Source organism: Sycon ciliatum, chromosome 11 (genome assembly GCF_964019385.1).
Source record: "Sycon ciliatum chromosome 11, ocSycCili1.1, whole genome shotgun sequence".
Lineage (NCBI taxonomy): Eukaryota > Metazoa > Porifera > Calcarea > Leucosolenida > Sycettidae > Sycon > Sycon ciliatum.
The window spans coordinates 21,001,399-21,029,234 of record NC_088653.1 but is presented as its reverse complement, the minus strand read 5'-3'; the positions used below and the strand labels follow the sequence as shown (position 1 = coordinate 21,029,234).

General features: G+C 49.7%; 2 protein-coding genes across 2 annotated transcripts in view; one reads left to right on the top strand and one right to left on the bottom strand.

Annotated features, from left to right (window-relative positions):
• The window catches only part of LOC135827167 (serine-rich adhesin for platelets-like), a 32,343-nt gene extending 14,483 nt beyond the window's left edge, over positions 1–17,860 (top strand). The window contains exons 7-13 of the mRNA XM_065339693.1: positions 556–708; positions 1,170–1,707; positions 2,231–2,290; positions 3,300–3,361; positions 4,642–9,029; positions 14,105–14,123; positions 14,467–17,860. Of these exons, the coding sequence (XP_065195765.1) occupies positions 556–708; positions 1,170–1,707; positions 2,231–2,290; positions 3,300–3,361; positions 4,642–9,029; positions 14,105–14,123; positions 14,467–16,507 (7,261 nt within the window). The 3' untranslated portion in view covers positions 16,508–17,860. The remainder of the gene's footprint in view (positions 1–555; positions 709–1,169; positions 1,708–2,230; positions 2,291–3,299; positions 3,362–4,641; positions 9,030–14,104; positions 14,124–14,466) is intronic.
• Positions 17,861–18,779: 919 nt separating this feature from the next.
• LOC135827355 (uncharacterized) lies at positions 18,780–26,382 on the bottom strand. Its single transcript, XM_065339865.1, has 4 exons — positions 25,229–26,382; positions 22,442–22,815; positions 20,671–20,838; positions 18,780–19,986 (listed from the first exon to the last, which is right to left on the bottom strand). Exons 1-4 carry the CDS (start codon positions 25,729–25,731, stop codon positions 19,838–19,840), a joined length of 1,194 nt encoding a protein of 397 aa, XP_065195937.1. The 5' UTR covers positions 25,732–26,382; the 3' UTR covers positions 18,780–19,837.
• Positions 26,383–27,836: the final 1,454 nt, after the last annotated feature.

Below are 27,836 nucleotides of genomic sequence, written 5' to 3'. Positions count from 1 at the left end.
AAATGAGTCTTTGTTCTTGTGTTAAAAATGGAAGACTGTGCTCAAACTGTGGGAAAAAATAGAAGACCGTGCTCAAACTGTGTAGAAGAAAATGGAAGAACGGGGGTAAAACTGTGTGGCGAGAAATAGAAGACCAGGGTCAAACTGGGTTAAAAGAATAAAAGACCGTCCTCGATTATAAGGCCGGGTTAGGGCGAGGTTGAAAAAATAGTAGACCGGCCTACTATTTGTGGAAATACGGTACCTGTCTTTATAAATGTAACTTACTCTCTCTCTCTCTCTCCGTCTCTCTCTCTCTCTCCCTCCGTCTCTCTCTCTCTCTCCGTCTCTCTCTCTCTCCGTCTCTCTCTCTCTCTCTCTCTCTCTCTCTCTCTCTCTCTCTCTCTCTCTCTCTCTCTCTCGTCTCTCTCTCTCCGTCTCTCTCTCTCTCCCTCTATCTATCTCTCTATCTACCTCTCTCTATCTCCCATGGACAAAAGGAGAGACATGCTGTGTCCGATAGGGCCTACAGGACTAATGGGTATTTGTCGTGCCTGTGTGATTGATTGCACTTAGATTGAGTGGGATTTCCCCTTTCCTGGGTGACAACGACAGTGAAACGTACGCAAACATCTCGCACTGTGACTATGATTTTGACGATGAAGTATTTGATCATGTCAGTGAAGACGCGCAGCACTTCATTTCCGAATTGCTAGAGGTGAAACCAAGGTGAGTGGTGCCGGTACGTGTAGGGTATCTCCCCCTGCTGCTGCTGCTGCTAGTGTACATCTAGGTTTGATCTTGTACATGTTTGACTGAGTCTCTCTCTCTCTCTCTCTCTCTCTCTCTCTCTCTCTCTCTCTCTCTCTCTCTCTCTCTCTCTCTCTCTCTCTCTCTCTCTCTCTCTCTCTCTCTCTCTTTCTCTTTCTATCTGTGTGTGTGTGTGTGTGTGTGTGTGTGTGTGTGTGTGTGTGTGTGTGTCTATCTCTCTATCTATCTCTATCTATCTCTCTCTATCTCTCTCTATCTCTCTCTATCTCTGTCTCTCTATCTCTCTCTCTCTATCTCTCTCTCTCTCTCTCTCTCTCTCTCTCTCTCTCTCTCTCTCTCTCTCTCTCTCTCTCTCTCGCAATCGCGTCACACCACGCTATTGTGCCGTTTGTCCTGTATGCTTGCTTGCACGGCGACAGAATACGTCCCAGCGCGCACGAGATGTCAACGCACTCCTGGATGCAGGCCACCATACAGTCACCCTCGACCAGCATGTCCACAAGCAACACATGCGTCGTCAGCAGCAGCAGCAGTGTCGGTGGTGTCAGTGCCAGCACCAGTACCACAAGCACCAGTACAGCTATCGCCGGCGGCGCCAGCAGCAGCAAGATTGATTCTCCCATCGCCACCGATGGCACTGCCAGCAGCACTCACAAGGTGCTAACACCCGTCAACAGCAACCAGAACAATCTCTGCAGTTCGGCGAAAACAACACCCACTGGCAGCCCCGTAGTCAGTAGCAGTAGTGGCGCCTTCACTCGCGGCGAGTCCACGCGGAATTTGAGTGTCACGGTCGACCAATCGTCTCGCGGTGGTGGCAGTGCCCCGAACTCTGCCCGCCGACTTGTCGGCAATCAGCACATTGGGGTGGAGAGGGCAGCCAGTCTGCCTGTCCGGGATCGCAGTCGCCTTGCCATTGATATCTTTTCATCGCAAGATGAAGGTGCTAATGATTCAGTAAGTCCTGCTGCTGCACCGTTTTGTAAAGTAAGAAGAAAGGATAATTTTGTTGATGCCATCTTCAGTAAATCTACCACTAAGAAGACAGGGCCACTAAGTTACGAGTTATGACTAACTGTCCACCAAGGTAACGAGATATTATACAGTCAGATAGTGGGACAACAAGGCACACAACTGACAGGGATATTATTGGTCCTTTCTTCTAACTTCACTGTTATTGGCTCAAGATCCGAGTTTTAATCAGCACCACTTTGTCTTCTAATGTGTATGCGAAACTTTCAAAAACATTGCTTGTGAAGAGTCTAAAGCTCTTCCGAAGATTGCTTTTTTATCCCCTGGAAAAAACCATTGCCCTATCCGATTCTACGCATGCCAGACGCCGCAGAATCAAGCTGGCGACTAAATCCATCTGTGTGTGTGTGTTGCACGTGTGCTGCACGTGTGTGTGTGTGCGCGCACGCGTTTGTACGTGTGTGAACATGTGAATGTATTGTGTGTCTGCTCTCTCGCCCATCATCAGATGACATCTGCAACAACGGGCAATTCACCAACCCTGGACACGGCTCCAGACCTCCGAGAGGTGAGCTCTTACACTGCTGCTGCTGCTGCTGCTGCTGCTGCTGCTACTACTACTACTAACTTACATAATTATGGTCTGTCCGGATGAATACCGGTGGATCACTGAGCCCATTGCACAATGACGTAATTTGTACCGCGAACACCCCACACGGCCACCTGGACATGGTCATGTGGGGTGTTAAACAGTGCATCCCCGATCCTAGCATACTCACATACATTACTCATGCAATCCAAATTTGGCAATGAGCGCAATGGTACCTGCTGTGGCTGCCTGGCTAGTGTTTGCTACAGCGGTGTTGCTAGAATTACCAGCCACCCAGCAAGTGTCTTCTCAAGGTTCCCTTGCGTGTTTGTGGGCTGCATAAAGCCTTGTCCTTTCCGAAATAAGCACACGTTGTGTAGTACCGGCCAAAGAAATCCAACTTTATGAATAGAATAGCGCCGGGCGCTATGCAGCCCTGACACTACAAATACTGGTCTGTGCACTTGAACGCGGCGCTACTTTATTCATGAGGTTGGATTTCTCTGGCCAGACCTGTAGAAAGTGTCTGCCCCATACTTCGGAGTCTTAGCTCATGAATGTGTTGTGCGTGATCTTTTCAGTTTTGTAAGTATGTCTCGTGCAGTCATGGAGCACATACGGTAGAGAACAGTTCTATGCATGTTGTATGAGCGACGTGAGCCAGCTAACCAGAAAACACTTGCGACATGTGTGATGTTGACGGTTGCTTTTTTCTTTCTTCTTTTTTTGGCACTGCGTTGTACGGTGCATTGGTCAGTTTGGTCCTTTGTAGTCTAACTTTGTTTGCTGTAATGGTTCATGTCAGCAGTATAGCATATACCGTGTTTGTGTGTGGGGTGTGGGGGGGGGGGGCATGGGCCTTGTGTTGCTTGGAAATGCGTATCGCGTATATTTTACTATCCGAGGGGGGCGTATTAAAGTGAGTTATCTTCTTCCTGCAAATTTCTCCTCTCATTGCATGTGTGTGTGCGTACATTTCTCCGTGTAGACTCCGTCTGCGGTGGACTCTGCGTACATGAGTCGTCATCGCCGATCGCAGTCCTGCAAAAGGTCAGTCTTTTCGCGATTTGACGCTCGATACTCGTGCACGTGTTATCCCTTGTTAATGTTTTCTGCAGTCAGAGCCATCCTCTGACCCTGGCCAATAATAATGCTAACATAGAGAATACGGTGATGTCTGGGAAAAGTGTTGCAATAACAGAGTTGATAAATATGGTGGTAAAGACACACCTGGCAATATGGCGGTAAACACACGCCTGCCCACACACGCTCTCTAGGCTGCAAAGTTCTGGCACAGAGCTCTCCTTCTCACCACCACCACCATCAGTTCGCGCCTGGCGCCTGGTCGATGCATGGTTGGCGGTATCCGGCATAGCAGGCTGGTACATCAAGTAGTGCATGGCACATAGCAGATGACACAGCAACGACATAGCTCGATTGCGACGTACGTTTCGTCCCCGCTGGACTCCTCAGGCAATCTTCTTCTTGGATGTCTTCTCCCGAGTCAAGCTCCGTGTGAAGACATCCAAGAAGAAGATTGCCTGATGAGTCCAGCGGGGACGAAACGTACGTCGCAATCGAGCTATGTCGTTGCTGTGTCATCTGCTATGTGCCATGCACTACTTGATGTACCAGCCTGCTATGCCGGATACCGCCAACCATGCATCGACCAGGCGCCAGGCGCGAACTGATGGTGGTGGTGGTGAGAAGGAGAGCTCTGTGCCAGAACTTTGCAGCCTAGAGAGCGTGTGTGGGCAGGCGTGTGTTTACCGCCATATTGCCAGGTGTGTCTTTACCACCATATTTATCAACCATAAGTACAGCTGCAGTGGTGTCTTCAAATTCATTCTCCCGAATAACAGAGTTATAGTAAAAAAAAGTTAAAAAAAAGGAGAAGGACATGTTACGAATTCTGACTAACTGTCCACCAACGTAACCAGATCTTATACAGTCAGTCAGTGCAATTGGCTCACCATCCATGTTCAATAACAGAGTTCAGTGTATTACTATTACTAGCCATGGCCTTCGTGCAACACATCATCACAACTATTGAGAGTGTCAGTGTGTGTGACCGGTGGTGTCTTCCACAGTGCGAGCGTAAACCCCTGTCCACATCACTGTCGATAATGGGGAGGAGAGGGTGGGGGGTAAATGTGTGTGGGTGGTGTAGAAGTGTGCATGTGCGAGTGATTCTCCTAAACATGCCATTGCCATCACTCACTCACGTTGTCACTATGCCATGGCGTATGCGCGGGTGTTTGCGGTTGCATGGACGCATGTCTGTGTGTGTATATGTGTGTGTACGCATGCCCCCTGTTCACGCCATGCAGTGAATCCGGTGCTGTCACCCCACCGTCACCAACACCGGCATGCGAGCGTGTGCCATTGTCCCCACCGCCGCCATCGTCCTCGCCGCCATTATCCCTGTCACGGTCACCACTCTCCTCAGTAGTACCATTGGCATCCAGCAGCACACAGAGTGTTAGCAATAAGAATGCCACCATAGACTCACCGCCAGCAGCTGCTTTGCAAGCTGATACAAAGAACCAGCAGCCAAGGCGGCACAGTAGTACATCGGATAACCGCCATGCTAGCACTCTGCCTAACGATGATACAAACACCCCGCCTAGTAGGAGTAACACTGCTAAAGCACATGATAACATGCCTATGGGTGATGCTGGTGATGAGTCAGTTGCTGGCACAGGTGCGGTCAACGCTACCCGTCCCGCTAATCTGGCTCTCAGGACCACTAGCACTAGTAGTAATAGTACTACACGATCCATCAGTGGTACTGGCGATGCGGTTGGGCGAGTGGCTGAGCGCAACGCTACTACCTCCAGGCCTGCTAGCAAGCGGCACTCTATGCCAGCCGTAGAGTCTCCTCTCAGTACACGCTCGTCCTGCGCCAGCTCCGTTGCTGCCTCGCGCACTCGTTCCAATAGCAGATGTGTTGAGAAAGACGATCGGCAGGGGGCAGCAGCGGACAGCAATGCGGCAGCAGTGCCGGACAGGACACAGTCTCCGCGGCGGCGTAGTACCGACGCCGTTAACAACACATCCACCAGTCGCCGCAGCGGCAGCAGCCAGACATCCATGGTGTCTGCGGCGGCTATCTCAGCTGCAGGCCGTCGCAGTCGCTCTGGTTCTACGTCCAGTGTGAATGCAGATGTCAGCACTGCTACACTCAATGAAAACAGTACTGTGACGGAGAAAACACCCGGTGGGAGTCGGCGGCGGCGTTCTAGAGCTGGCTCAGCATCCAGTATTGATGACGTGTCGCCAGCAGCCAAAGCCAGTACTGTGGTGCCAGCAGCAAGTCCCATCCTGTCCCATTCGGTCAGTAACCAGCGAGCTAACCGGACATCATCCTCCTCCTCCACCAGCTTGGCTAGTGGTCACCACTCCACCACCTTGGCAGCTAGTGGTAATTTGTCACCGCGGCGACGACGCGTCAGCACCAGCTCACCATCCGGTCAGACGGATGACTATCATGTTGCTGACGCCAGTCGTAGATCAGTTAGCAGCAGAACGGGCAGTGATACTGTAACCAATGTTGATGTTAGCCGTAGATCAGTTACCAGCAGAGCAGGTAGTGATACCGTAGCTGCTGCTGATGCTAGCGCTGTTCAACAGCCATCACAGCCTGCAGCATCATGCACAGTCATCAGTGACTCTAGCAGTGTAGCGGCAGTGGACAGCTCAAGCAACACTTCTACCCAGACAGATGAGCTTCCCTCTCCGAGTGTCACTGCGAGCAGTGCTGTGATGATGAAAGATCGTGCTGCCACCACCGCTACCACCAAGAACGACTCAATGTCCCAAGCAGCATCTTCAACCAAGGAGACGACGCACTCTACAGGTGTAGGCTCCCGAGCAAGCATATCTTCTACATCTGACCGACCAAGCTTCTCCTCTGTCTCGTCGGCTGATGACAGCGCAATCATGTCTGATATCGAACTGAGTCCGGTGCTAGTACCAGTGCAGTCTACACCGGAGAAAAAGTCATCTACCAACACTGTGCCTGCTGCTGCTGCTGCTAGCCGTGGTGGTGACGGTGATAGCAATGCGGCTGTTCCTGGTGCTGCTGCTGGGACTGCTCTCAAACTGGGCGGCAAAGCAGAAAAGCAGTCAGCCGCCAAGAGAACAGTGTCACAGAGCTCAGCAAAAGATCCGGTGCAGCTAGCGAGTCGTAACTCTGCGCCCAGAACTGTGTCTGGTGTTGCAGCTACTGCTACAGGTAGTAACTCTACTCGTAGCACTGACCAGAAAGAGAGAATAGCTGCAAATGAACAGAAGGACAAGCAAACCCCAAAGGACCCAGGTCAGCAGAGAACTGCTTCTCAGAGTTCGGCCAGTCAATCGCCATCACGTCAGCAGCAGAACAGCAGCAGAGCACTATCACCGGCGGCACAGACACCACCGCGTAGCAGTACTGGTGTCAGCCCTCGTCTGGGCAGCTTCCGGGGCTCGGCGATGAGCAGCCGCTTCTCCAATTCACACAACGACGTATCCAGTGTGGGCAAGTCAACATGTGCAAATGATAGTGCCAACCGATCATCAGATACTGTATCAAAGAAGAACAACACGGTCTCACCTACACTGGGCTTAGCATCAACTCCATCACCCGCTGGACGAAGAACTGAAACCAGGCCTCCTTCCACTGCTGCCAAATCTCCAGTACAGGAGAAAACTGGAACAGACATCGCCTCCGCCAAGCACTCTGCGTCCACCGCCACCACTAGCAGCAGCAATAGCAGTGGCAGCAGCTTGGCTTCTCGCCAGGAGGGCCGCAGCAGGACTACTACCACGGTGGCGCCACGTGCTACTCGAGACCTGGATGCCAGCTCAACGCCACGGCTTGGCAGCTTTCGGCGTCGCTCCGTCTCTCGTTCTTCCCAATCGGACTTCTCACGCGTCAACAAGTTCCCAGATGACAACGCCACTGCCCCTGCTGCTAACAGTACAGCGAAAACTAGCACTCAACTGTCTTCAGAACGTCACACTCCTACATCACGTGCTACAAGCAGCAGTTCCGCGCTATCATCCCGTTTCTCTGCGTCGCAGAGTAATCTGTCACGAGCTGGCACCGATGCTTCATCCTCATCAGCATCCTCTCGTCGTCTTGTCTCGGCCAGCAGTACACCGCGTGTCCGCTCTCCAGTTGATTCAGCACAACTATCATCAGCGGCAGCGGTAGAACCATCATCAGCTACGCTAACTGATAGCACTGCCAGTGCTATTACATCTACTATCTCTAAGGATAGCACCGGTGAGAGGCTCTCTGCTCTGGGATTATCTAGTCGACTATCAGCCAGCCAAACCGACATCAGCATGCGTTCACAGCGTAGCAGCAGCGGCGGCGGCAGCAGCAGATCCACAGCAGTATCCACCTCCAACACTCCGCGCACATTGTCCCCGACCAACGAACACTCGGACCACCAGGGGCAGCAGCAGCATCATCGCCAGCACAGTTGCAATCCCAACCGTTTGCATCTCGGCGTGTCGGCGCGTCTCACGGCCTCGCACTCTGACCTCTCCTACATTAACCGTTCTGTTTCGCCCTCCTCGTCTCGTCACCTCGCGCCGGTGGATCGCAGTCGCTCGGGTTCGCGCTCGCGCATCAGTCGCACCGTACTGGGTGAAAGCTCGTTCCCATCGCTGGCCGCACCCAGCACAGCCAGTGTTTCTCCGCTGACAAGCCGTGTGAGCAGCACTTCACGCACCTCTTCACCGGTACCAGGGGCAGCAGCAGCCGGACGGCACACATCCTCATCGCCGTCTCCAGCCGAGCTCAAAGCACCGCTGGAGCATACCTACGTTAGCTGGAGGGACAGGCTCAAGAAGTCGGCACCTGCAGCAGCAGCAGCAGGCACAGCTGCCAACACTGGTGGTAGCGGTGGTGGTGGAATGCGCAGGAATTCACCCAGCCCGTCGAGCACTGCTGTTGACGCCGTGACCGACTCTGGCTGCCAGAATAGCAGCACAGCAAGAGACTCTGGCTGCCAGAATAGCAGCACAGCAAGAGTGCAATCACCTGCTCCTACTACTGTTTCTGTTGCTAATGATGTTGTGTGTAGCGGCGAGTATGACAACACCGCGCAGGCAAGTGTCACTGATGATTCTCACCTCTCCCCGTCGTCGTCGTCATCGTCCACTGGCACCATTGGCAAACGAAGTGGTATTGCTGCCAGGAGCAATTCATCGGACTCTGGACATGCACTCTCGCCAGAGCAATGTCCAGAGTCTGCACCATCACCGCCATCCTCGTCGTCACAACAGCGCCAGCCAGGTAGCAGTGAAGAGAACGATTGTGCGCAGTCTGCGCACGCCCCCCAGCTCCGCAATGACGAGAGCAATGACGTTGTGGCGGTTGCAGACTCCTCCAACCAGGATGCTGCGTTTGACTCTGGCATCTCCCTGGACGATAGTCCCCAGCACCTAGCGGAAGAAGGCCTGGCATGTGACAACAGTGGTGTATTCACATCATCTCGTGATGATCGCCACGCAGACAGTGGTGCCGTGCGTAGAGCATCGGACACCACGTCCCCTGACAACGGCAACGCCTCTCACACCACTGGTGGCTTCACCCGTCGCGCCTCGGACCTGGGCGAGTCCTTTGCCAGCTGGCGCTCCCGTGTGCACCGCTCCTCCACATCTTCAGCATCGCTGGCGTCGGGTATCTGCGCCTCGCGTCACCAGAGCCCACCAACACGAGTGCGTAATTGAGCCATCTTGGCCTTGAAGAACAGTTGATGAAGGCGATGAGATTCTGGAGAGGTTTGCACTGCACTACTGCAGTTACCTGCTCGTGTATGCAACGTGCTGATGTCTTCTTGATTTTGATCTCACCCTGCAGTTTGTCCATGAGTGTACTGTGTTTGTCCATAAATGTACTGTATTTGTGCATAGATAGATGTATGGTGATTGTGCATAGATAGATGTATGGTGTTTGTGCATAGATAGATGTATGGTGTTTGTGCATAGATAAATGTATGGTGTTGGTGTGCATAAATGACTGTATGTACATTGCATGCGTAAAGTTTCAACTCATTGCTACTAAGTGAGAGTGTAGATGTCTCAGAGGACATAGCGGGCATTGCCAGGATAGCTGGCTGATACATTCTGGTCACTAGTCTTACTTATTTCTGTCACTTTGCTGTCTGACTACCCGTTACGTGTTCTTGATAACTTATACACAACTTTGTGTGTATACGTCATAGTGGCTGACTGCATTGTGCATGCGGCTTTCCCTTTCCACAACACATCGTAGCACGCACCGTTATGTGTGTGTGTGTTTACCAAGACCCAGGAAAACACACACTGGACACGCACACACACACACACACAAATGCACGCACACACACACACACACACACACACACACACACACACACACACACACACACACACGCACATCCAAGCAGGCGTGTGCACCCCAGAACTCACGCATGATCACGCGCATAATGTCAATGCTCTCTTTTGAATTACTATCATGTATGTGTGTACGTATGCTTCATGAACTTGCGTGTTTGCCTCTGTGTGCTCATCTCTACTTTCTTGGAGGCTTTATCACCAAGTGTCTCTTCTTTATTTTGAATTCCCAAACGATATCCAACCATGTCATCTTGTTGCATCTCTTCTATCTATCTATCTATCTATCTATCATCCATCTGGAATCTAAAGTCTATTTCGGGTGCATGCCGCAATCGCAATGTGCACCGGTCCCCCCACTTTATTATATCACACTACTTGTTTTATTGGTGACTCCTGTGCTTGGGCGGTTATTTCTATCTATACCGATTGAATCCTCAGTAATAATATATTCACCAAACGTACAAGAAAAGAGTCGTTCGTTATGCTATTGAGAACAAGGGATTTCAGGAGTTCCTTGTCCTCTTCAGGTCGGCAGTGAACGTTTGCTGTCTCATCGACTGTTGCTAGTGTTACTGAGCGTGTGTGTGAGGCACTTCAATCAGTCGTGTGGTGTAGACCAGGCTAAAACTAGTGGCGGTCAGTTCATCTATGCGCCGAATATTTGTTGACTTTACAGTATTGGAAAAGGGTGCTGACTGTTTCCTCTTTCTCCCCCCCCCCCCCCCCACACACATACACATGCACTATGTTCCAGGCTAGAACCCTGCTGTAGCAATGGCATGGGAGTAGGTGTGTGTGTTGGGGGGGGGGGGGGGGGCTCTAGCTCTACTTGTGCAAACACGAGAATACAGAACGCAAATTGTTGTGCTGGCCATTCCGACTGATTGCAATACAGTAAAAAAAACAGATCCGGAAGTCCCTAATACGGGCACGTCCGTCTACTGGGTACCTTTCTGACACATCTACTGTCACAAAATAGGCTTTTCAGTGAAAAACAGCCCCTAAAATTAGTAAAATAGCAATGAAAAATATCAATTGTGCACTCATAACCATGTATAAACAATTAAAATGAAACAATTCCAGAACGTTTTCGTGTGACCATCATCAGTGGAACATCGTCACATAGTAAGAATCACTAAAACAACCAGTTATATAGCTAGAGTAATTATGAAAAGAAGCGTGAGAATGCAGCACAGCTAGCGGTTATGCATAACGCGTGTAGTGTGAACCTTTGCAGTGTATCTGAGAATGGTAGCAGTAGATGAATGTGGCAGCTGTGAGTGCGTGTGAACAAAAACCTGGTGAGTGCGTATTATTTAAAAAGTGTGAGTGCTACAACATTTTCTTTTTGCTTGCATAGAACAGGGTCACGTGTGCGAATATATACAGCCTCCAACACCTGCAACTGCTTAAAGAAACGCGCGCGACAAATAACACTAAACCAGGAATCGTCAAACAACTTACGACAATCCGGACTGGACACCAAATGCTTGTAGATGGCAGACTTGCTCTTGTCGATGTCGAACTCCTCCTCGTCCGTATCACTCTCATCTTCCACTTCCTGTTCCTGCTCACCCTTGCTTTCTCCCTGACCATCCTGTTCATCCCCATCATCATCCTCCATCTCCTCATGCCATCGCTTCTTTCTCCTTGACGTGTTCACTGCTGCGCCCGTACTTTCACCTGCCACTACTGGTTCCGCCTTCTCCATTTTTCTCAGTCGTGTCTCCGCTAGTCTCTGGCTTCTCCTCAAATTCGTTTTTCCTCCATTTTTATTTCGTTCTCCTGGTGATCTTTCCGTTACCGCCGTCGGGCTTGTTAACGAACGATCGTCCGGTGGTCTCTCATGCCGTGTTGTTGTCGTCAAGAGTGACACCAGATTCATGTGTTGCGCTACTGTTGAGTCCGGTGTTGTATCCGTCTGCAAGTCTGCCATCTACAAGCATTTGGTGTCCAGTCCGGATTGTCGTAAGTTGTTTGACGATTCCTGGTTTAGTGTTATTTGTCGCGCGCGTTTCTTTAAGCAGTTGCAGGTGTTGGAGGCTGTATATATTCGCACACGTGACCCTGTTCTATGCAAGCAAAAAGAAAATGTTGTAGCACTCACACTTTTTAAATAATACGCACTCACCAGGTTTTTGTTCACACGCACTCACAGCTGCCACATTCATCTACTGCTACCATTCTCAGATACACTGCAAAGGTTCACACTACACGCGTTATGCATAACCGCTAGCTGTGCTGCATTCTCACGCTTCTTTTCATAATTACTCTAGCTATATAACTGGTTGTTTTAGTGATTCTTACTATGTGACGATGTTCCACTGATGATGGTCACACGAAAACGTTCTGGAATTGTTTCATTTTAATTGTTTATACATGGTTATGAGTGCACAATTGATATTTTTCATTGCTATTTTACGACTGTTGTCTCCTCGTCGGTTACCTAAAATTAGTGATTGGCATAAAAAATCCTTACTTGCATGCAGTAAGTACTAGTATGTTATATGACCCGCGCTCTGCGAAAACCGACCTTAGGTGCTTCGTACTTCAAGTAATTTTTTCGAGAAAAAGAACAAAACGTAACAGTCTGTCGATTTTTGAAGATCACAAGGTGAGAGTCATGGCGGAACGAAGCAGAAGACGGTCGCTAGCTCAAATAATTGCTGTGGGCTTCTCCCAGAGGTTTTATCCGAACTCCTTCACGATGAATAGTCATTTTTTGGCCTGGTCCAATCGCAGTTCTGATGACAGCAGTGCCGAGGAGAGTCGAATGTGGAATCGCAGGACGCAACGCTGATCGAGCTGGACGGCCATGCGGAGGAGAATTTCGATCAGGCGTCAGTTTTGCCACCAGCCCAGCCCCTCAATGCCGGCAATACACAGAGTGCAGACCAAGAAAAATCGGTTCAAGTACTGTCTACAATCCAGGAGGCGTGCGACAAGTTTGACAAGGGCTGTAGTTGTTCCGCACTGGTGCTGTTTCAAGAGCGTGACACTTGAAACCTTGCTTTACATTTACAGCGCACACAGCGCACGCCCTGACACAGCGCACGCCCTGACCAAGTCAGAGCGCTGCTTGTGTGTAGGCGGAAAACTAGACGTGCTCAGGAGACGTGGTGAGGCTACCCTGCGCGTCCAGCGTGCGCGTGCTGGGAGATGTGATAGATGGGGCTCAACAACTACTCTGAACTACTGAAGACTATACAGTCAGTGGCTGGTGTGGAAGTCATGTACATGCATGTCAGGAAGTCTTTGTGTATGCCTCCAGCGCAGGATCAAGCCCTGGGTGCTGAAATCTGTGCAGGCTGCTGTCAGTGCAAGTGAAATCAGCCCAACACAGGAATTGAATGAACTCTGGAATGCACCGCCTGTGGAAGATGTTGTGGAATTGAAGCATTTTATAGAGCATTATGCTATAGTTCATGGCCTCCTTTAACCTGCATCTCCACATGGGCACAACAAGCCAGTACCAATCTACTTTTATTTGCCCAGTATCACTACGAAGAAGCTTGTTCACCAGGCGTTCACAAAGCCAGGTGGCAAAGCTGCATACAGTATGTTTGGCAGGATTTGGAAAAGAAACTGCCATGATATCACCGATTATGAAACAATGTGTGCGGCAGATGTAGACATAACTAGATGTTCTGCTACCAGTACCAGATAAAACTATCAATATCCTTTAACCCGGCATTGATCCGAGCTTCTTCACTACTTTGCACCTGCCTCTACCCATCACTCCGGCTGGCATATCCTCATACAGAGCCAAATACCTCTTCCAGCAGTTTCGTGAGCAACACCATCCACAGAACAGAGATAGAATGTGTCTATCTCCACAACAGGAAGATCCAATGCCATCATAAACCTTTCCTTTTGAAGATTATGACATACAGATTTATTCTGCAAAGTTTGGTTGCAATCATGCTGCTTGAATTCTCACAGCATTGGCTCCAAAATGTAGCATAAAATCCAAGATTTTTGCTACTTTTCCTCAAAAAATTGTAGGAAAAGTGCAAAGAAATTGTCATTGTATCTAACTGAATATGCAATCCACCTCAAACTTCACCAGAAATTGAAGAAAGGGTCATGGGTCAACAATCCAGCACAAACTCAATTTCGCCAAAATAGCACCTAAGGTCGGTTTTTGCAGAGCACTGGTCATATTATATATTATTATTTATTCTTCTTTTACTAGGGAATTCCCAACAGGCGTCAGCGCCTTTTTACAGGGAACCCTAGGATGTTAGCTGTGTGTTATGGGCAGTGCTCGGTCCTAACCTGCCCGGATCTGGGCAGTTGTACTGTATAGCAGTGCGGTGCGGTGCTGGCCATTCCGACATGCACTGATTGAAGTATTGCGGTATGCTGGCCATGAATCCCAGAATTTAGCAACTTTGCTCTGTGCTCTGTTGTGTTTAGTTGCCTATGATGATTTCAGGTGTCTTGTTGACTTAACAATACAGTGTGTGTGCGCGTGTGTGTGTGTGTGTGTGTGTGTGTGTGTGTGTGTGTGTGTGTCTGTCTTCAAATTAAGACCCGCTGTCGTTGCTATAAGAGAAAATCCTTGGGTGCACATGCAGTAGTGCATTTGCAGAATTGCGTGTTTCTCTTGCGACGGGCGTATACATGTGGTGTGTGTGGGTGCGCACGTGTGTGTGTAGTCTGTTCAGCTGTGGTTGCTCGGGTTCTTTAGGATCCTTGATTTATTTGTGTATGTTTTCGTCTGCGGGCGGATGTGTGTCTACGTATGTCTGTGTGCCTATGTGTATCTGTGTGTGCAGTCTGCCATCAACTGTGCTCATCGAACGCCAGGATCCAGAGGAGAGCTTCACCTATCTGCAGGAGCAGGCTCTGCGCTTGTCCGACAAGATAGAAGCCATGCTGCTGGAGAAACAGCAGCAGCAGTCGCGGCGTAGCTTCAGCACCTCCCCTTCCTCAGCAGTAGTAAACAGAAGTGAGCAAATAGCTGGACTTAGCAGCACTGGTGAGTCGTCATCTTTCACGGTATCGGCGGGGTCGGCGGCAGCGGCAACCCAGAACACAACCTCTGGTACGGCACCGACCACTCCGGTGAAGAAGGCAATGCGAGTCGTTCTAACGCCCTTAAACAGTCCGCAGCGGGCGTTACCTCTTGTTAGGTCCCCACTGTCGGCACCCGGAACCAACGTTGTCTCCGCCCCCGGCAATCCCATGACCGATAGTGAATCGCCTGGTGCCAAGAATGCAGCCACCCGTTCGTTTTTCTCCGTCAGCGGTGCCCGTATCACGTCCACCGATGCTGCCCAGCTTCTGAACAGAGTACGTATTCACTTGAAGTCGTCAGCCAGTATCAGCGGAATGCGGCAGCTCGAGCGGCCGCGTGGACCGCCGATTTCCGGCGATCTCGACTTCTGCCAGCAGCGTCCGCATGGCCGTGGCTCGTTGTCCAGCTGTGATGATGGCACAGGTTTGGAGTATACCGCCGGTGGGGGTGGTGGTGGCAGCAGGGCGCATGCACCATGCACGCGTGTACAGTCCGTCGATCGCTTTCGCCGGCGGCAGATCCGCGGCGCCGGCTGTGCTAATCTGCACACGAACCTCTCCGCCAACAGCAGTTTGACGGTGAACTGTGCCGAGTGTTCTACATGTACTGGCGACACTCATGCACCTGCAGGTGGAGGTGCTGCCGGTGGAGGTGCTGCTACGGGTGGCAAGCCACTACCGCCGTCGCACTGTCAATGCCGTCCAGTGCTTCCCTCGTCGCCACTATCCCATGACCCACCTGTTGGTCTTGGTGCAAGTGGTGCTGCCGCTGCATCTGTCAACTACACTGCTACACATGCAGCAAGTGAAGCAGCAGCGGCAGGTCATCATATGACATCAACGCCATCAGCATCGTCGTCGTCATCACTGACGTCGATCAATGCGTCATCGATCCCCCATGCAGCGAATGTTCATGCCAATTCTGGCAGAAAAGGTCATGGAGGCGATGGAGAAGAGGGTGATGACATCATGGCACCGCTTGCCACCTATTCCAACCAATCCCAGCATCGCAACTCCTGCCACTCTGATGGCTCTGGACCTTGTGCCCTGTCCTCTTCCTCCTCAGGCATATCAGGTACACCAAGCTGCCTCTCCATCGAAGACTTTTCCTCGCCTGAACTCGTAGCATGCTATACCTCCGAGCTTGAGTCCGAGATGAAATCCTCGTCGAACAGCGCCGCTGGCAATCGCGGTTCCAACGCTGCCCCGCCGCCGTTGGCGCTGAAGTTCAAGAAGGCCGCCGCCCTGCGCCAGTACTGGACGGGCAAGTTGAGTACGTTTCCCGGCGTGTCGCCGTTCTCTCTAGCTCTGATCGGGCTCACTGCTGGCACTGCGGCTGCTACGCCTGCCTTCCGACTCGGCTCAGACCCTCACATGGGCCGCCATGCTGATGCAGCGGGCAGTATAGCGCAGTCGCAGTCAACACCCATTGCGGCCGATGGTGGCGGCGGCGGAGTGTTGGAGCGTTTGGACAACGTGTTGACAGCAGCGCATAGCCAGAACACGGTGCCACGCCGCCAGTCCATGCCTGGCGATACATCCACGTCACTGTCCTCATCGGCAGCAGAACAGCCTCAGCAACAGCGGTCTTCTTCTCATCCGAGCTTAGTGCGTCTGGACAAGCATCGTCGTTCCTCTCAGTCAGCCTCGTCGAAACAGACCTCTGCACACATATCTCCGAGTGGCAGTCATTGTGATGGCTTGCTCAACACCGCTGCTGCCTCTCACCTGGAACAATCCGACTTTTCGCACGTTCTCATTCGCACGCAGAGTCCGTCTGTTGAGGATGCCAAGATTTAGCCTGTCCACCTGTCTACCGCTGGTTGACAGTCTATATAAGCGTTAGTAGCGAGCAGACATGTGGCTAGTGCATGCCACCTGGCCTTTTCTCTCATCATATCTCGGTTGTACTGGACTCTTGCAGAGGAAATCTTCTGCTGTTGATGTACGTGTTGTCGTTGCTATTGTTGTTGCTGTTGATGTTGCTCTTGTTTTCCTCGGCGTCGTTGTTCGTGGTCTCGTTCTTCTTGCTGTTGTACGTGTGTATATGTGTGTGTGTGTGTGTGTGTGTGTGCGTGTGTGTGTGTGCGCGTGTGTGTGTGCGCGCATGTGTAACTTTTGCTCTCTGGCATGGATATCTGAGTGCCAGTGCAGTTAGTTCTCTTTGGGTATTGTGTGCATACCCATGATGCCGATCGTGCTCTGCTGTGTGCACCTACCTACCACCTACCTTCCCTTGTCTCTGTATGTTCTCACCATGGCACATATACACACTGCTTATGCATAGTGCAATCATGTGACACCAACTGACGTCGTTTCTGCGTCAGCTTGCACCCACTGGCACGCGGGCTGCTGCACTGTACGTGTTACAGCAGCAGTAGCACCTGCATGTTGCAGCAGCAGTAACACCAAGTCTAATCTGGTGTATTTCCTGACTGGACCCCTATATCCTATCCTGCAAACATAATCTTTCTATGTTCACTGCATTGCATATCACGTTTGGCTGCTATTACCGATATGCCATGCTTTCTTCTATACTTGATATCTTTGGTAAAGAAACAACTTTGTCTGTCACTATCTTCAGCAGGTCTTTTGCGGTTCTCTTTTCTGCGCAAGCAGAAGTGCGCGTGGACATTTTGGACATTTGCCTTTTCCCCTCAATATGACTGTGATGTTGCTTAGCTTGTCTTTTCCTTTAGTTGAGTGTCCATAGTAAGGATTCTATCCCGTGCTTGCGCTTATGTGTCTGTGGGGGATGGGTGAGTGTGTGCGTGTGTGTGGGGTGTCTGTTCGCTAGGACTGGCATCACTCTTTGTGTTTGCTGTTCCTAGTTTTCTCCGTCGCTTTTGCATATCTGCTTGCCTGGCAAACATCTCATTGCTCGTCTATTCTCAACTTAGTAGGCTGCATGCCAGTAGGCGTCTGTCCCTTCAGCGTTCTATTCACGTACACTCGTGACATTACGTATTTCAGCATACATGATGTACATGTGTTGTGTGTATTCGCGCACTCATCCCCTCAACTTGTGCTGCATTCTATGCACTGCTAGTGATATGCATATTTTTCATACCTGCTCATTACTACAATGTACTATCATTAATTTACTACTGGTATCAAAGAGTATGATGTCATTCTCCCCTAGCTGGGAACTGTGACCATAATTATTATTACAGCTACTCTCATTGTTCTCGGTTTGTATGCGAGTGGTTGAGTGGTGGACATGGAGGGGATGCTATCCTTGGATATGTACATTTTATAGGTAGGAGCTTGTATGGGTAGAGTACTGATTTCAGTTTGTAGAAGTGTATTTCAGAACTCCGCACTGCATAATACAGTATATGATCTGTGCCATCAGTTTTAAGAGATACATGCAGCATATGCGGACTTGTCACAGCGATCGTAGCAATAACAACTTGTAGTGCAGATCCGTCACGGCGGCAGCAATGGGCTGCATTCTCGTCATGGCCGTAGTAAATGGGCTGTGTAACGGAGCAGCATTCTACTACTTCATACTCAGCACTACAATCATGAAGTACATGTACCTGTCCCTCCAGGAATCCGCGGCCGCGGTAAAATCCGCGGAATTCATGTTTTTTTTAAAATATCCTGCGGAATTCACAGTTTTCACCGCAGAATTGTGAAAAATCACGGTTTGGGGGCAATGCGAGCACGCGCTTCATATTCATGCACAGTGCAGTGTCCTGTCGCTATTTTGTTGCATGATGTGCAGGTGCAATGGACAGTACAGCAACTGTACCAGTTTTCTTCTTTACTATATTGAGCCTATCGTGTGTTTTTCGTGTTTTCGACCACTACATTTTCTATTGATACTTGTACATAGCATATAGCCATGTCTTTTCGCCGGTGCAGCGCCGCAGAAATACCGCAGTATTGCCGTGGAATTCACGCTATCCGCCGCATAATGTAGCGATTTGTGCCGCAGAATTTCAACTTTCTGTCCGCGGATTCCTGGAGGGGCAGATGTACAACACTCAGCACGCATCCTAGCATAACGGTGCTTAAACCGTGGCACTCACACCCTCACTCTGAGAAATACGCAACCACTGGCAACTGAAGGCTAGTAACGCTGTACATGTACAAATGCCATGTGGGATCGAGAGAATTATTTACGAGACGGCGTCTATCATCAGGCTCTCGATAACACCTATACATGTACTGCATGTTGCTGGTGCTGAGAGAGCAAGTGGCTGCAGCTGTAGTGGTGGCGGCAGTAGCAGCGGCAGCAGCAGTGAGGGCAGTAGGAGCAGCGGCAAAGAATCAGTTAATAACTTGCTGTTCTAAACAGTTTGGCGATCGAATTTACAATTTACATCAGGAGCTGAACAGTGTGACAGTGTGGCTACACTGATACTAATAGTTATGATAGTCTGATGGAATGGAGAGTGGGCAATGGTCAGTGTGGACATGTATTCGTGCAGGGCAGGTCAATGTGTGTGTATCATGAGTGGGGGTGCAGAGTCACATGCATATGCTGATATCTTACAGTGGCAATACTATCGCTAGTACAGTGTGGTAGTACTGTAGCAGGCAGTTTGGCATAAAATCATTTCGTGGCGTTCAGTATACACAATGTCATGCTCAACGCACTGTATAAATAATAAATAATACTAAGGGAGCAAGTCTGGCTGTCTGAGTGTACATGTATACAACACAATGTTGCTGTCTGCATGTGGTAGTCCGAGTGTACATGTATACAACGCAGTGTTGTCTGCATGTGGTAGTGTGAGTGTATACAACACAATGTTGTTGTCTACATGTGATAGTACTGTCTGAGCATATAGAACAAGGCAGTGTTGCTGTTGTCTACAGGTGGTAGTCTGAGCGTATACAATGCAGTGCTGTCTATATGTGATAGTCTTGAGTGTATACAACACAATGTTGTTGTCTGCATGTGACAGTCTTGAGTGTGTACAATGCAGTGTTGTCTGCATGTGACAGTCTTGAGTGTGTACAATGCAGTGTTGTCTGCATGTGATAGTCGGAGTGTATACAACAAGACAGTGTTGTCGTCTACACGTGGCAGTACTGTCGGAGTGTATACAACGACGCAGTGTTGTCGTCTACATGGTGATAATCGGAGCGTATACAACAAGGTAGTGCTGCTGTTGCCTACATGTGGTAGTAGTTTTCATCTCGTTGATTCCATCCCTCACCGCCGGGCACTGCGCCCCGCCAGTGAAAGCTGCAGACGGAGCATGGCTGGCAGCATCCCATGCCGTACTCCTTGCTCGGATTGTACTCTTCGTCGCTGTAGATGCCTGGACAGTGACAGTGACAGCAACACACGAGTATGCCCATAGAACCACTGGCATTTCTACACCTCAGCAGTAATTATTGTACATCATACAGTACTTTCCTTTTTATAGTCTTATTCCAGGCGACGTGCTCCTCGTGTGCTCCGGATGGCAGTCGTAAGTCAGTCAAGTGTCAAGTTCGGCAAGAAGCGTGTGTTCCTAGTTGGAACAATCAATTTCATGATTATTCCAGATGTCTGGCTAACTTACTCTATTCGACGACCTGACATCTACATGTAGTTCCAACACATCTACGAAGCGCAAACCAACAACCTTCCAACTTGGAAGGCTCAGGTGCGGAAAGTTCCAATGAGGGGAAGGGAATGCGCCACGAATATGTGCATAAGCTGTGTCCCTCAGCAACAAAGAGTATCGAACGTTACGGGATGATGATGACGAGACTAGTAAGGCCAGTGAACAAACCGGTCTTACAATAACTCGAAAATGCAAGGCAACAGATTACCCAATTTAGGAGGCTCAAAGGTATGTAAAATACATAAAGAGAGGAAGCCAAGCGAAGGCGAACTGTCACGCACACACACACACACACACACACACACACACACACACACACACGCACGCACGCACGCACGCACGCACGCACACACAACACATTAAAAAGTGGCATAGTCAATGCCGCGTGCTGACCTTTGACAATGTCCAGGCAGTGGTCGTAGAAGTTGAAGCGTGGCCAGTAGCCCAGGTGTTGTGCAATCTGTGCGTGGATGGGTCGTTTCTCCTGGAGATGATCCATGCCGGTGAAGTTATTTCCGTCTAGACTAATCCAGCGGACAAACAGCTTCTCTTCGACAACATCTGCACACACACACACACACACACACACACACACACACACACACACACACACACACACACACACACACACACACACACATACACACACACACACACACACACACACACACACACACACACACACACACACACACACACACAGAAACACACCCCATACAATGTGTCATACAGTAAAACCTGTGACTAACGACCACCCCTTGGGGCCAGAGAAAGCGGTCTTCAGTGGCAGGTGGTCCTTAGTTAGAGGTTTGCACCGCACAACCATTATATGAATGTGAGACCGTCCGTGCCTGGAAAAGTGGTCGGTAGTACCAGGCTGGTCGCTAGTCACGGTGGTCTTTAGTTACAGGTTTTTCTGTACAGTGCGTATCGGTTATAGCGTGGTCGTGTAAAAGAATATACTGCCTACAAGAATGAACTCTCATATTTTCATAATCATAACATGGGTTTCATGTGTATATTTATTCTTACAAGCAATGCTATCGTGTAATAGAATATATCGGTCCTAAGAATGGACTTTGTGTAGCAAAACATGCCAGATTAGTACAAAGTGTATCGCCTGTAGTAATAACATCTGCCCGATACAGTTCTGAACCGACTCGAATTGCATCATAATGCTGCAAGTGCATCTGTTGTGGTCATGTAACTCATGTTGCTCGGCCACATGGTGAACCTATGGCCCAGTATGGGACTACTTTGAAAGCATGAGCAACCGCATACACAGCAGCACTACGTTGCATGTATGATGATCTTCCTGGCTATGCGCAAATGCATAGGATACGTCACACTATATTTATCGTGTGTAACAAATATCGGAAATAAGAGTAGAAAGTCGTTTTTCAAACACCCACGCTATAACCGATACCTACTGTACTTAGCTTTTGTGTGAGTTGTCCCTGTAGTGTACAGTTGACTCAGGATAATACAAACACCATTGTGCAGGAGAATTACCTCTGTATACAAGGGCGTCGGAAACGTTGCGGCAGGTCCGGCCAAAGCCGCACCGATAATTTCATCTTGTGACTTTTGAAGCAATGAAATATGGGCTATTTGGGCCCAATTTCCCTAAACATTTCAGGGGGGGGGGGGGGGGACCCCGGACCTCGCCTACTCATGCGGCCGCACCAATGTCCAATACCTTCCGACCCCCTGTTATAGCCGAAGTTCGTTGTAATAGAAATGCACTTACACTATACAAGCAGCAAGTCATGACTGGCAAGTGACCCATGACAGTATGAATGCACTTGGCTTACATGCGGCCCTACAAGATTTAGTTCGTTATAAACGAAAACTGTTCGTTACACTTATAAGTGGTCAATTTTGTATGGGTTTAAGCAAGGACATGGACACGGGTTTGCTATATCACGAAATTGACGATGACATACCTAGGTATGAACATGTACACACATAGCTGTGAGGCATGCGACAAATGCACTTTTGGGTGCCAATTTCCACCCTCAATATCGGGACTGTCCCGGCCAAATCGGGATGGTTGGCAGGTGTGCAATTGCGTGCACCCCCCCCCCCCCCCCACACCCCACACACACACGCGCGCACACACACAGACACACGCGCACACACCGTACGTTTCCCCAACACTAACCTTCCTGCCTGAGCTGCGTCACGTACGCGTGCAGCGGACTGCTGGCGTCCGTCTTGCTGGCACTCTGCATGCAGTAGTTCAGTGCCACGGCGATATCATCGGAGTGATACACTAGCAGAGTTTCCATACCATCATCCCCGTCTCCGCCATTACACCGTGACCTGGCGGTATCATTCGAGCAGCAGCAGCAATGTGTTGCTACTGGTGGTGATGGTGGGCAGGAACAGAGCATGCCGAGACACCAGGCGAACACGGCTTGCTGCCAGCGCGTGCGCACTTCGCCGATTGCCAGCAGACCGGGCGTGTTGAGCGGCGGTCGCTGGTAGTACTTTCGCCATGGCGACCTGCACAGGTCCTTGATGGCGTTTGGTACGCTGCGACGGCGGAAAGCAGCACATGCACGCACACATGCGCACATGCACACACACAGACACACATATACATAATATACATGTACACATGCGCGTGCACACACACACAGGTACGCACGCACACACGCACACACACACACACACACACACATATATATACACTCAGACACAAATACAACACACACATTTTTACAGCTCTCCAGCAGCTGAAACATCACTAAGGATACAAACGTACAGCGGCACTCCGTTTCTAGTGCGACAAACACCTTGTGAGGCCCAAAGCAGCGGCATGAGTCAGTGTCACCCATGCCATAGAGTGGTGAGAAAAATATCCGGATAAGCGAGGGAACCAGAAAAGCGAACACCGGTTTTGCTGGATGCATCACGTATTCTATACATCTGTAACCAGCTATTTTCTTCCGGATGGTGAGGGATCCAGATAAAAGAGGAGCAGATAAGCGACGTCTGACTGTACTCTTCCCCCCCCCCACACACACACGCCCCCCGCCCCCCCCCCCCCACACACGCCCCCCCCCCCCCACACACGCCCCCCCCCCACACACACACGCCCCCCCCCCCACACACACACACGCCCCCCCCACACACACACACGCCCCCCCCCCCACACACACACGCAAGCATGACACTACAGTGCATCTGTTGCGTCTCACTCCCTCCAAGGGCGACAACACTGACTCCCACTGCTCAGTGACCTGGGACCGCAGGCGCGTGCCCCGTATGGGTTCCTGGGTGCCCTTAAACCCCCTTCTTTTGCTCAAAATGCAGGATTTTGCTTCATTTTTTGAAAATTTTCCTGGGGCCAGTACCCCAGAACCCCCCTTGAAGGGCACCGGCGCACGCGCCTGCGGACCCCAGCCCTGGGAGGTGTGCGTAGCGCTGGAAATGGAGCGTCACTGTCAGTTTGTAAGCCTAGTGATGGCTCGCCTCGCGGCTGGAGCACAATAAGATATAGAACAAAAAATGTCATTAGATACTTCTAAACGCTTAGTGCCTGATGGGGGTTGAATTCCTCCGAACACTGTATATCGAGCAAAAAGTGGTACTTTCTTGCAGGTTTGCCGAGTGGAGGTAACTAACTTCACAGAAGTCCCTGCTTCTAGGTTCCTCAGATTTGCCATGAACAGCCCGGACTGTTGTCCACTTGCTACTTGGCCTTCACGTCCTGAGCTCTGTCTCTCGGGCAAGCGTGCGCATTACTTTGGCCTCCACGTCTTGGGCTCTGTCTCTCGGGCAAGCATGCGCATAAGGTGGTCACCCAGCATTCTGAAAGCATGCATTTTAGTGTGCATTTAACCTGACATTGCTGAACTTTGCAAGGAAGAAGATTCACCAACACAATACACAGGTGCGTAGCTCGCATGGGGCATGGTGGGCACGTGCACCGCCCTTAAAACCCTTTGAGGACGAAGGACGAATATATCCGTGTTTTAAGGTATAGCTGGATTCCTATAGACGAGTATATCCGTTTTTGAGAAAATTGCGATATCGATATATTTTTAGGTGCTTGAAGTCGCTTATAATGTTGCTCAGACGAGTACGATCTAATTCTTCGTCAAGGTGAGACATGTCGCAGTCGATCCGCGTCGGTCCCGTGGAGAACCGGCCACATTTGAGTATACTCAGAGAATGCGCCGATCGAGAAATTATTTGGAATTTGAAACTAACTTGTTACTTTGTTGAGAGTGCCGATGGCATGTAACCTGTCAAGTGTCTCCTTGTCTGAGGCCCTTGGCATTATCTTTATGAGCAGCGATAGTGAGGATGAACAGTGTGATCCGTTTTTGTTGCCCGCTGATGTCAATGTCTCTTTAGAATCAAACTTTAGGACACTACATCAATTTTTGAAAATCCCGATTTTTGGAGAAAATCGCAACATACAGCTATTTTGAATTGACCATTCTGACCTCTATAATTGATATATGATGTAGAAACTTTGGTTTTTGTTGCCTACTGATGTCTATGTCTCTTTGGAACCAAATTTTATTACACTAGATAAAATACCGATTTTTCGCCTGAAAATGGTAGGAATCCAGGTGGTTTTGGGTAGTCCTCAAAGGGTTAACATTTTTGACCTACTGTATTTCCCCGGTTGTAAGGCGCGCTCGATTATAAGTTGCACCTCCACTTTGAGGTTTGAACCACATTGTTACAATACATGCATATAAGTGGGATGTCACTCTCGATTGTAAGTCGCATCCCCTTCTGTGCCCTTGAAGTTCAGTGTAAAGCGGTGCGACTTGTATTCGAATATTCGGGGAAATAAGGTATATTCAGCATGCACATAATGACCATGAATGACATGCACCAGCCATCCTACACATATGCGGCCGTGCACCTCCCTAAATGGGGACCAGCTATGGCCCTGATTCGGTAAGGCAACACTTACTCAGCTTACCTTGTGAATGGCATGGGTGCATCCTTCACAAGAATGTCGTCCCCTTCCTTGACCAGAACTAGCCCATTCAAGCCCATGCACATATCTACATCAGCAGGGCTGTGGGCTCTTCCAGCCGCTACTTGAACATCTTCTTGATCTCCCAGTTTGCCAGCATATTCGCCACCCTCAGTTACATGGACAGTCTTGCTATTTACCGATGGCCCACGGGAGGTCTGTTTTCCGCCTGACGGAGCCGTCCATGCAGATTTCATCTGTGCGTGTGGCTTCACATCTTCATCCGGCGAGAGACTGCCAATGAGCCCGGAACGAGAATCCGGATGATGTCGGCTCTGACTAGAACGAAACCCACTTTTCCGATTCGAAACAGCCAAGATCGGTAGGAAGCGGCCCGAGGTTACTGCTTCAATGCTTCCAGCGGCGGGTCGAGGCTGCTCCGTGACCACAGCTTTGACAGTCAAGCCTCGACGGCTCCCGCCAGAGACATGAGGTGCCCTACTCATGCCGCGCTACCACCAAGTAGCCATTTTTACTGTCCTGCTCTCTGCGAGTTCAAGCACGGAACGGTCCGAAGCAATGACAGAATCCAAACAACAGCTCTGAAGTACTATCCGGCTACCGGCATTAGCTTTCCCACGGCTTCCTCCTCTCTGGCTATCTCCGTTCCAGGGTGACGTACAGTCGCACCGAAGCTACGGTCATTTCGTCTTGCTCAGCCGATCTGCAAGAAACACACACTATTTTTCAAGGAGCAACGACCTTGATCGCGAAGGCTATCGCTCGGTTCAACTCCTGTCTTATTGATGGCTATCCCAAGGGCTGAAGAAACATGAAGGCACACTCTGCGAACTCTTTCTAAAGATAGCCAGCAGCTGCTGATTGTGATCAACTCGGCAACTTTTACTAACCAAGGGCACTGGAATACACACTGATCTACAGATAGTAAATCTACCGCTGGAAAAGACAACAGATCTTCGACGAGCGATTTCACACAGAGTAACCAGGTAACAGAGTGACCCTGGCGCTGCCAGTGTCGACTCGTATCACTATCAGACCCACGCAGAAAAGCTGGATCAAAAGAAACTAATGACGTGACGTCCGTCCTTGTCTTGGGCTTGGCAGTTGGCAGACCATCCTGCATGGTAGACTCGCGATGTTCTTCATTCGCAAGTCACCCAGAAAACAACTACAAACGTTTCCTTCGTTTTCCTGGCTTGGTTCACATGGTTCATGGACTTTGAACCCTTGATCTTCATGCCTGGTCATTATTTTGTGCATGCAGCATGCATATCTACGTACAGTCATAATATCATCATGTCATGTAGCGCAGGGTCCACAATTAGGGGACCCAGCAAATATGCCGGCACTAAGTCGAGCATTTTAGGGTGCAAAAATCACACGAGCATAATCGGCGGAAAATAGCAATATTGTAATTTGTAGCAACGTTGCACATGTAATGTACGACTCGTAGTGTGTTGTTCTGACTCTTGAGTTCTGAATGACATTGAATATACCAATAGGCAATACACTAATACACTGTATCATGTGTATGTGCTCTATTATCTATTCTGCTACTCTGTAATATGTAGTATACTCTGAGTTTTGATTTTTTGTTTCCTTTATGTTTACGAATGCATCTTTTTGTGTTGGATGCGAAGAGAGACCTGGATTTCAAGCGAAAATTTGTGAGAATTTCTGGGAATTATCGGCATGGTTTCGGGCATTATCGGCTTGTTTTAGAGAATTTCGAGAAAGCATGATGGGTGATTTTTCGAGCATATTTGCCCGGTGCCTATCCACAATCCGGGAGTCCTAAATAGGCTAAAACTTTAGCGTGTGTGCCTTGGTTACCGGTATACCAAGCTTGATCACCGTGATCAGGAGTAGATACATGACATTGTACAATGTCATGCATCTTCTACTCTTGCCGTGACGGAGAGACCATGCCATCACCATCACCATCACCATGTTCATGGTCACTGGCATCATGTCAGGCGCTGGAGAGGAAATGGCCATGCATCACAGACTCACTACTAGTACTGGATGTTGCGACTCCTGATTCTACCTTTACTTGCTTTCACAGCGGATTCAACATACTCCGGTGCGTGTCTCTACATACATAATTCAATTATTATACTTGTTGTTGGAGACAACATGTAACAACTAAGTGGGAGGACCATCGGAAACAGTGACCTTTCTACAAGTACAACCATCCTCGGTTGGTAGAGCCCCGATCTTGCGACCATCTGAACCGTAGATCTAGTATGGATGTTACACCCGGTTCTGACCCTATGTGGACGGTTGTACTACTCACTAGGGATGGTTGCCTTAGACTTCTTGTTGTACCGTCAATCGACAATCGTGTATTCTGTGTTCGCTCCTGGATGTCTTCTTGATAGTCAGTCCTCATAAACTTAGTAGCTTTTGTTCTGTTCTTCTTTCTGCTCTTTTACTTACTTTTTCTTTCTCCAACTTCTGCCCATGGCGTCCCTCTCTCAGCTCGTCAGCTGACAACAGTCACTGTCCCCACCATGACACTGTCGTGAGAAGGTGCTCTCTGTAGACGAGGTTGGTGATGTCCCGACGCGACCATGGGTTCTAAGGCCTT